This window comes from Hydra vulgaris, chromosome 07, assembly GCF_038396675.1.
Source record: "Hydra vulgaris chromosome 07, alternate assembly HydraT2T_AEP".
NCBI lineage: Eukaryota > Metazoa > Cnidaria > Hydrozoa > Anthoathecata > Hydridae > Hydra > Hydra vulgaris.
In genome coordinates, this window is record NC_088926.1 from 16,081,879 (window position 1) to 16,092,941 (window position 11,063).

The following is an 11,063-nucleotide window of genomic DNA, read 5'->3' on the forward strand; positions in this document are numbered from 1 at the left end:
TCTGCAAAACCAAAATGTTCAAACCTTTTAAACAAAAAACGTTATTCTACCCTATCAAAAGCTTTTACCTGATCTAGGCAAAGTATACATCTAGTAAATACCAAAACTCTTTAATTAATACTTTTATGTTTATTTTAATTACGATTTTTTCATTAGTTTTTAAAGCTTAAATTTTTTTTTTTTTTTCATTTTTGCTTTAATTTAGTTTTTTTACTTGTTATAATTTTTGTAGTATTTTCTTTACCCTACTCGCACCATTTTTTTATATTATTAAAAATATACTTTCCCCTTTCGAACCAGCTCGCTTCTACTAAAGTTATATACTCGTTATTTTGCAGATGTTTATAATTAAAACTAGTTCTACCGCTTTCTTTTGTCCAAAAGTAAAGTTATCACTCATTAGTATACCTGCTTCTTAAAATGGTCGGTAAAAGTTGTTGGTTGATAACAGGTTTCTAAATTTTGTCTGCATTTTTTTAGTTAGGTAAATACGGCCTAAAACGCATGCGACTGTAAAAGTTTTCTCATTTGTAAATATCTTATTTTTCAAAAAAAAGTTCGTTGCGGTGATGAAAGGTATGTTAGATTGTGCGTTCTCTTCGGATTATTTCGGAACATTTCTCCATTTTGGAGAGCGTTTCATCATAGTTCCCTCGCAATAAAATTTAACAGGTTGTTTATATTTTTATTGCAAAAAAAAATTATCTTCTTTTCACTTCTTTTTTAACAAATTATTAATTCTATTTTTTAGAAGTGTTTTCGGTGTAGCGGTAAATTAATATTTCAGGAAAATTCGGACTATGAAGTTTTAGTTTCACGATAAATTTGACATCATGATCTTACTTTCCCTATAAATTATGATCGACTCATAATGAGAATTCTTAAAAGGATGACTCGCCATTGATTACACCGAAGTCATTAACATTAATTACATCGAAGTTATTCATATTTAAAACGTTTTGAGAAAATCTTTATCGAACACTAAAAAAAGTTTTTATATAAAGCGAAGAATACAAAAATTATAAAATAAAAGTTATAGTTTGATTTATTTATTGTTAGTTTACATAAAATAAAATTTAGATTAGATCAATAGAGATCAATAGTTATTGATCCTCCAAAAAAATTCTTAAATAAAGCGAAGAATAAAAAAATCTAATTAAAAACTATCAATTATAATTACTTTCTTAAAACTTTTCAAATGTGACAATACCGTTTTTTTCCTCTAAGGTCTCCAATAATTAAAATGAATCCCATAACTTTTTTCATAAGTAAACAAATAATCAATTTTCACAAATAAACAATTCACAAGTAAACGCATGTGTATTGCTTCGTGGCGAAGGAAATAAAGCATTTTGAGTTTGATATGATAGAAGAATATCTTCGAAATAAAACGTATCCTTCTTCTATATTTACACGGGATTATGGATTTGTATCAAGTTTTTGGAGAGTAACAAAACGATTTGAAGTGAAAAATAGACATTTGTTTCATAAGAAAAGAACTACTGCTGGTTACTTAGTGTTTTCTTTCGATTGGTTTCGCAGCCAAGTTTTATTTTTATTTGAGATTTTTTTTTAAATAAATTTTGCTTTTTTTAATTCGGCAGCATCGATTTTATCAATTTTGTGTTGCACAATACATCTATGTTGAGGAGGGTGGGAGTTTCCATAGGTTTTTGCAAAAATTTTCTTATGTAATGCCTTTATTTTATATTACTTTTATTTCTTTAATTTCGCTGTCATCGTATCTTACAAGCAAACTTTGTAACTAAATTGGTGTCTTTATCGTTAATAATGTAGGTAGCTACAGAATTTAAGCAAAACAATAAAATATTATTGTTTCTAAATAATTACAACAGTTTTTTTTGTTACGTATCTTTCATAATTAATTCAACTAAAACTACTATCAAGAAAACCAAAAATTTTATATTGAACCTGGTAATAACTTGGGTAGAATAGGGTAATATGAGCACCTTGGTAATATGAGCATACTTAAAGATTTCTTAGATGTAAGCAGTTAAGTTAAAGTTGCTTGGTATTTTTTTAATCAACTTTATGTGGCGATCACAGATATCAGTACAGTTAGCATAAATTTATATGCAGTAATTAGTGGCTATCATCTAATTAAAACGCTGTTAAATTTTTGCGTTGTTAAAATAATATCATCACGCATGAATAAATTTGTGGCGCGAAATTTTGGCGCTAAAATAATGAAAATAATTTTTTCATAAAAAAAAATATGTTAGCTAAAAATCCAATCCTTTTTGGCTTGAAAAACAATGCATAGAACTATTTAGTTTTGACTTTATTTAAAAATGCCATTTTTGTGTAATATGAGCATGCTCAAATTACCCAGTGTTTTTCATTAAAACTACCTAGTTTAAAGTCCTAAAATAGTAGTGGTTTTAATTCCTTTTTGAATAAAAACAAAAAATTTTAATATTTTAATTTAAAAAAATTTTAATATTTTAATTAAAATAAATTTTAATATTTTAATTAAAAAGTTTTAATAATTTAATAAAACTAAATTATTTTTCTGTAATTTAAATTCAAAAATTCTGAATTTTTATCGTTCAAAGGTTTAGGCTAATAAAATTGAAAAAATAACGAACTAATTTTTTTTTTTTTTTTGCGGAAAACATAGTAGCACTTTTTCAACAAAAAGTGGTTCAAAACTTGATCTTTTAATGATAAGTTTTGTTAATAATGAATCATTATATTCCAAAAATTGGTTCTTATTGTCAGGTTGGTATTTTTTTACTTAGTTAATGTTATTTTTTCGAGCTAATTTAAAGTACTTATATTACCAAGTGGTCTTGGTAATATGAGCACTTTTCCTACTTTTTTAAAACCTCTGTGTTTTTAAGAAAAAATTTCGAGTGTCCAAATATCTATGTGGATCATAAGTAGAGATCTGCAAAAATTTTTTATTCAAAAATTTTAGATCCAGCATAATTATTTTTGAAATTATTCCAATTTTGGATTTGACAAAGGTGCTCATAACGGGTGATGCGGAATTTATCGGACAAATCCTAATTTCATTATTTGAGCATAATAATTAGTTTTTGTGGCTTATCTTTAATTTTATCACAAAAACTGATTATTACTTGAGCATAATAATCAGTTTTTGTGGTAAAATGAGGTTAAATGCAGCTGAACGAGAATCTTTTCGAAAGCAACTGAAAATGTTTTTTGTAAATAAACCTAATATAAAAAAAAAATTAATCGTAAATCATTTTGAAAAGGAAGGATTTGCTCGAAGTATAATATATGATAACCTAAAAAGACTTGAAACTGTTCAATCGTTTTCTAAGCCGAATTAACGAGACTTGTCAACAATCGAAAAGGGGTCAGTCAGAGAAAAATAGGTATTAAATTTGGTGTAAATCAATCGACAATTGGTCGTCAGTTAAAAAAAATGAATATTAAATATAGAAAACGTGAAAAGACTCCAAAATACACTATAGAACAACAAATAAAGGCAAAGAAAAGAAGCAGGAAACTAGCTAACCAACTCTATAACACAAAATCGCTTCCAGTCATCGATGACAAAAAATACTTTTGTTTTGCAGGGGACAACATGCCTGGAAATTCTGGATACTACACAAACAACAAAAAGACATGCCCAGAAAGTGCTCGTTTTATAGGAAAAGAGAAATTTCCAAAAAAATTATTAATGTGGATATCCATATCTGACCGTGGTATGTCCGAGCCATTGTTTCGCACTTCCAAGGCTGTAGCGATCAATTCATTAATCTATATTAATGAATGTTTAGAAAAACGACTTCTTCCATTTATTCCGAAGTATCATGGAGACTTTGACTATTTATTTTGGCCAGATTTAGCAAGTTCTCATTATTCTAAAGATTCTCTAAATTGGATGGACTAATATGTCTATTACGTTGATTAAGAATCCAATCCCCCAAATATGCCTCAAGTCCATCCAATTGAAAATTTTTGGGGACATTTGGCACAGAAGGTTTACGAGGGAGATTAGCAAGCTTCAACAGAGCAAGTTTTGATTGATCGCATTAAACTAAAACTATAAGAAATTGATTTAAACTTTTTACAGTCGCATATGAAAGGCGTCAGAGCAAAATTGAGATCAATTGCAGATGGTGGCGTTTTTTCATATAAAAAATAATATATTTTTATTAAAAGATAAATGCTTTATTTTAAAAAAATATAATAATAGTTTGTTTTTTTATTTATATATAAGTTATTGACGTTTTTATTTTCTCCGATAACTTCCGCATCATCCGTTACAGAGTCAAATGCTTTTTGAAAATCAATGTACACCACGTCAGTAATTAAATTGCAGTCTAAAGCTTTATTCCAGTCATTAGTTGACTCCAGAAGATTTGTGCAAGTTGATCTTTTAGATAAAAAGCCGTGTTGATTAGGTGTTGTTATATTATTTATATTAAGATAATCAGCGATACATGAACTAACAATACTTTCCATTACTCGAAAGCTAGTACATATGAGGGATATAGGTCTATAATTGTTGGCATCTGAAGTAGATCCTTTTTTTAAAATAGGCGAAACCGAAGCTTGAAGCCACTGTTTTGGTAACGAGCTTGACGTAAAACCTGATTCAAATATATAGAGGCTTCGATACCAAACACTACAACGTTACTTTCCCATTTTTCTCTTTCTTTTGCCTCGGCAACAACAGCGTTCATTAAATGAAATTGTTCGGTTGACCTTTTCGGTGGCGTATTTCCATTAACAACACTAGCCCACGATATAGATTTGGAAAGTACAACTTTAGCTTTCTCTAGAACATTTAGTTTCTTGGTTAACAGTAAATTGCAATTTTTCAAAGCGTCGATTGTTTTGATTAGTGATTTTATGAATTTATCTTGATCAGCTTTATATAGATTAAACTCGGTTGATTACACATTTACCATGTTTGCAATTAATATTTTTATTAAATTTTATTTGATTATTTGATAGTTGATCGCGGTAATAATATACCGATAAATATACTTATAAATACATTAAGCTATATTTTACAAATTTTACCAATTAACCAAGCTTAACCCTACATACAAGCAGCTGATATCAAAGACGATAAAAGGAAAAATTTAAACAACATTTTATGAACCTTTAGAAAAGTTTTTGGAAGAAAATACAAAACTAAAATTAAAACATTTTTGTAATTATTAATGACTATAAACAAAATATTTTAAAAAGTATTTAAAATTTTTTGAACAAAAGTTATAATAAAAAAATACATAGCAAATATATTAGTGATAATAAAAAGAGAATATAACACACTGACTGTGTCAACGGCGGCAGATTCGTTCTAACTAAACTTCAACTTTAATTTCTTGTCTTTGTTTATTTTGTTTAATATTGCGATGACTTTGTTTATAATTATGTTTTTACATGTTTTTATTATTATCATTCTGTATTTAATATATAATATTCTATACTTAATATAATATTATTAATTACTATTAAGACTGTTGATGTTATTTATTTTTATATAGAATTTTGATGATGTACACTTTGGTATCAATAGCTGTAAGTAAGTTATTTTACATAATATATAGTAAAAGTTTAATTAATTAATAATTAATTTAAAAATTTGTGCATTAAGCAGATTTATAATTCTATAAAATTAATTTTAATTATGAATATCTGCTTATATCACCCACAACTGACATCAGTAGAAATACAGCCTAAGCTAATATTAAGTAAATTTAATTCTAAATTAATAATTATAATTATTACTGACTATAAACAAAACATAAATTTAATATAAAAATTTAATATCTCATTTTATATATTTTGCTTGTAGCTGATAAAAAGTAGCTAGCAAGTTTCAATGTCAAATCTCCAAATTTAAGTATACTGACGCTTATCTAAAATGAGAGTGTTTTCCGAAAAATTGCGATAAATGGAGCCTAGAAAAAAAAAATACTCCAAAACATTATCACCCCCTCCAAAATGCGAGGGCATATTTTAAATACCTAACTTGTACTAAATTTTTTTTGACAGGTTTCAAATTTCATCAAATAAGCTTTTAATGCTCAGAATTTATGGCTATGCAAAGTTTACAACCTGTCATTTTTAGGAGGGTGGAAACTTCACGTGATCATAACATTTGAATGTCAGATTATTCAATAGGAGAATAAAGATATGAATCAAAACTTTAATCTAAGTCAAATCTTCTTTACATATACATTATGAAAATATAGTTCTAAGTAAAGCGTGGACTCTTTGTAGGGTATATAAGTTCAATCCCAAAGTACTATTCACCAACTAAATCAAGCAAAGGTTAACCTAATATAAAATTTCTGAAAACTAACATTATTACATTTATTACTGTCTCTGTACTCACATATTTGTGTCTCTAAACATTATGTAGACTCAGGGTTTGGTTATGTAATTGAATTGCAAAAAAAATATTCAAAAATTTTTAAAACTATTGAACAAATAAAAAAAATTACATTTTTAAATCGTCTCAGTAGACCGACTGAGAAAATTTAAACCGATAAAGTGGTTTAAAAAAATAACAACAACTTTACCAAATACTATAGCATATAAATATTATAGTATTTGATAAACATTTCTTTTTTTTTTTGATGATATTAGGAACCCGTTAAAAGTCTTAAGGCGTCCTTAAAAGTATCTTTTATCAGAAACATTTTAATATCTAGTGTTTTTTTTGTCTTAAAGGGTCTTGAGACCACTGAAAATTTTTATCATCGTTATATATTTTTCAAATCCATAGTTTTTTTTATTAAATTTAATTCAGTGTATATACAGCCGTAGCGGAATGGCTACATCAGCAATTTCAATATAGTCGATTGGCTAGAGCGATTTCAATATAGTCGATTGGCTAGAGCGATTTCAATATAATCAAGAGTTCCGAAGCTAATTGCCCGTTATGGAAAAACATGCGATATCAGCAAGAAAGTTAGCGTGAACTTCCTCGTCAGTGTGAACTTTTACTGATGAAAACTAAAAGTAAAACTAATGATTTCCACCTCACTGATGAAAATCTTTTAGAAATATCTTTTAGTTTTTATCAGTATTTTTTTTTTATTATTACTGTTTTTATTTATTATCAGTTTTACTCATGTAAATATATATTTACATGAGTCAAATTCATATTTAACAGGCTTCATTGGTTAATGGTGTTTTTGCAGTATTGCATCTGGATATGAGATTTTCTATAAAATTGGTACTTTCTATAAAATTGATACTTTCCCAATTAATCTGCTAGTGATCCTATTCTCATTTATCGGCATTTACAATAGGCAACAGCGGTTTTCAGCGGTTTTTTTTAGAAAAATCAATGCTTCCAGCGGGAGTATCTTTATGAGACCATAAAACAACAATGTGCTAAATTTCAAAATTGCAATTCTTCACAATGCTATTTTGTTTTAATTTAATTGTTTGACATATAATTCATTATGAAAAATAAATTAGAGTTAGTTTTTATAAGAATTTTTAAAAAAAGTGTTGGAGTAAAACATTTTTTTCGCGTTCTTTTATGTATAATGAAATATAAATAATTTTGTTTTTTAATTTTTATGATATTTTAGACATGTTTGGGTCCTGTAAAAATGGGTAGTTTTACATAAAAGCCATTTAATTACCCAGTGGGCGCAGGACGTAAAAAAGACGTCTTTTAAACGTCTTTTGAACGTCTTTTGGACGTTTTGGACGTTTTTTGAACGTTCAAAAGACTTTTTTTTTAGATCCCGTGCCCACTGGGTAGATGAACTTATTTAAATAAAACATTTATAAAGAAACATGGTTTCTTTATAATTATATATATATATATATATATATATATATATATATATATATATATATATATATATATATATATATATATATATATATATATATATATATATATATATATATATATATATATATATATATATAATATATTTCATTATAAAGAAACATGGGAAAATGTTGCAACTTACTTAGATTTAGAGACAGTTAACAAAAGAAAGTTTCAGAAATTTTTGTTTTTAAGTTAGAAAAATAAAAAATTCATCTTTTTATCTTAAAAACTTGAACTTAATGCAGAAAAAGTAAATAAACCGCTTGAAAGTTTTAGTTTTGATTACGTTTGCTTACATTTTAATGACTCGGTTCTTTGTAATTCTACAAAAAACGGCGACTCTAAAGCGTTTTATTTATCTTAATTTTTCAAACTTTTTCAAAAAAGATAGCTACTAGTTATCTTTAGATTTTTTTATTTTTGAATTCACTCTTATTTTCCTATAAACTGTTTACTCCAGTTTGAAGCAACTTAACACCAAAAATTGCTAGTACCTACCGTCACAATAGCAACATCAGTAGTTTCGACCGTTACATAATTTTACAAGAAAAAAAAATCTTTAAGTCAAGATAAAAAAATAAGGTATTTAGATCCAACGACAATGCTGAAGAGTTTAAAGTCAGAGGCGAAGGTAAGCATCAGCTGATTAAGTTGAACGAGTTGAAAAAGTGTTCTTAGATTGTGAAAATTTTCAAAGTAATTATTCTATGCATAAAATGATTATCTTATTGATCCCGATATATATCTGGCTCCTTGGTTGAAATTCTAATGTTCATTACACGTTTATGACAGTATTTAGAGATTTTTTTTTCATTATTTCAACACTTACAACAAAATTGAAAAATCCACTCTCACGAAGAAGCAATCTTCATTTACACAAATAGTTTTGTTAAGAATAATCTTTTTTTAAATGTGACATTTTTGTAATATATTGTAAAATCTATCCAAGTATCCTAGTGTAAAGTCTATCCAGGTTTTGTAATTTTTGTAACCATCGTGTGTTTTTTTGTCATCCAAATCTTCCAACGTCTTTTTTTAACTCCATTATTAAAATAATTCGTCTTCTTTAGTAGGAAGTGCGTTTCTTGTTGCATGAAAATTTGGTGCAAAATTCAAAAATTTTGAACTGTTGTTTTTTTTTGTAAGGACAAAAAGTAACGGAACCCGCTATTTGACAGTATTTTGAGCCAAATGATTTTTTTTTGTTTTAATTTAATTTTTTCACTTTTCAGTAAGGAAATTTAGGACTTCTTGTATCCTGTTCTATGCATTAATTAGCATAAGTGTTATCTTCTAATTTCAATATTTCCAATTTTTCGGAATCACTTTTTATTAACTTGAAACTTTAGGATTAAGCTAAAGATGCCTGGCCATACCGTGGATTGGAAACACTATCTGTGTTGTTATTAACGAGTCATTAGCCTATGAAGCCAGCAATTTTCATTTAGAAATTGATCTTTATTTTTACGAGTTATCACTATCTGTTAGTCGTCTCATTTTCTAACGGGATACTGCAAAAATGATAAAAAAAAATTTTTAAACAAAGTTTATAAGCAATAGCGTGAATTAGTCTAAATCAGCAGCCCAAATATTGCTATTAGCATACGGTAAAAATTTTTATCTTTCAATTATAGCGTAATTAAAACTTTAAAAGTCGATTGTTTTTGTAATAATTGTAAATCCTGTAATCTTGCAAGTTTTTTTATTTATACTACTATTGAATCAAACTTCATTTTTGAAATCATTTATATAATTTAATTATGCTTTCAGTTTCAAGAAAAAAATTGATTCGTAAAAAGAGACAAACGCTTACTTGGAGAACACCGGATGGAATGCCGCCGGGGACATCTATTGCTTTTTGCAACTCTAGTAATTGCTGCATACCTAAAAAAACGCTGAATGTTGATGGCACCACTTACAATCTTTGTAGAGAATGTGTTCATGTTGTAACTCTTCCAGAGAGGTATAAAAACAAAATTATTACTTTAATAATACTATCAATTCAAAACTAATTAAATAACAACTTAAAATTTTTTATTATCAAAATATTATTCGATGTTTTAATGAGCTCTCTCAAAGAAACATTTAAATCAATATTTTTTTAAATCGTGAGAAGTTAAAAAAACGTGAATTAAGATTAGATTAAAAATTGGACATACAATCGGACTACAACGGCAGATCAGATTTCTGAAGCACATACAGGTTGTAAATTTTTGTAACTTGTCGATCACAAGTTGAGCTGATGTAATGTTAATAAAAGTAACTATTAAAAGGTATTCTAAATAATTTTTTATTTGTTTTAGTTATTCACCACGTATTCAAAATTACGTCACGTGCCAAGACACCGATTATTATGAGACCTGTTTGACTGGCGAAGGCTCGTGTACAACAAATACACTCCCAACAACAGTTAATTATCAAAATCAAACAGTGACATTTATGTTTGGAAAATCGTGTTCGTGTGAAATTCGCACTGACTCAATATTTGCTGATTTTATTTAAGTTTTTATTTGTTTTATTTGCAGATTTTGCTGTAAGTTTTTATTTTATATTAAATGTAAACATATTTAAAAACTACTTTGAAAAATAAAATTTTGGGGTCTACTTTTTTTATTTCAATTCTTTATTTAGTCTTTGTTCTATTATTCCGTGTGAACCTTATTTAGTTTTTCTGCATGATTTAGAGTTTAGAGATATTTTCTGAATTGAACTTAATTTGAACTTGCTACTAAAATTACTAATGAATTGATTTATCAAATAATACGAAAATTAAACAAAAAATAGTTAATTACAAAATTAGTTGTGGAACTACGAAAGCACCAAAATTGGTATATTTAAATTCAGTCCAAAAAGATTGCCATTATATGCAAGACACCTCACAATTTTCAAAAATGCCACACACAAGAAAACTTTTATAACTTTTGTTTTTCGCTGGTTCAACAACAGATTGGGGTTCTTTTGAAACAAATTTTATAAAAAGTTGATAAAATAATTGCCATGACACAAAAAGAGAAAACCATAATCACAAGTTGTTTAAAAGTGCAATAATTTTTGAAGAGAGAAAATGTTTTGAAGAAGAGAGAGGTCCTTTGAAGAGCAGTGGAAATCGTTTGTAGACATATTATAGTGTCAAATATATTAGAAAGGCATTTACTTTTAATGTTGCTAAAAAAAAAATAGTAAAACCTGCGTCACAAGTAGTAAAAGAAATTTAATAGTGCATTATTAAATTATAAAAATTATTAAAATA

General features: G+C 27.0%; 1 protein-coding gene across 1 annotated transcript in view; it reads left to right on the forward strand.

Annotated features, from left to right (window-relative positions):
• LOC101241794 (uncharacterized protein T16H12.9) overlaps positions 1-10,425 on the forward strand; it is a 47,137-nt gene extending 36,712 nt beyond the window's left edge. Inside the window, exons 4-6 of the mRNA XM_065801196.1 lie at positions 5,496-5,529; positions 9,584-9,776; positions 10,117-10,425. Of these exons, the coding sequence (XP_065657268.1) occupies positions 5,496-5,529; positions 9,584-9,776; positions 10,117-10,315 (426 nt within the window). The 3' untranslated portion in view covers positions 10,316-10,425. The remainder of the gene's footprint in view (positions 1-5,495; positions 5,530-9,583; positions 9,777-10,116) is intronic.
• Positions 10,426-11,063: the final 638 nt, after the last annotated feature.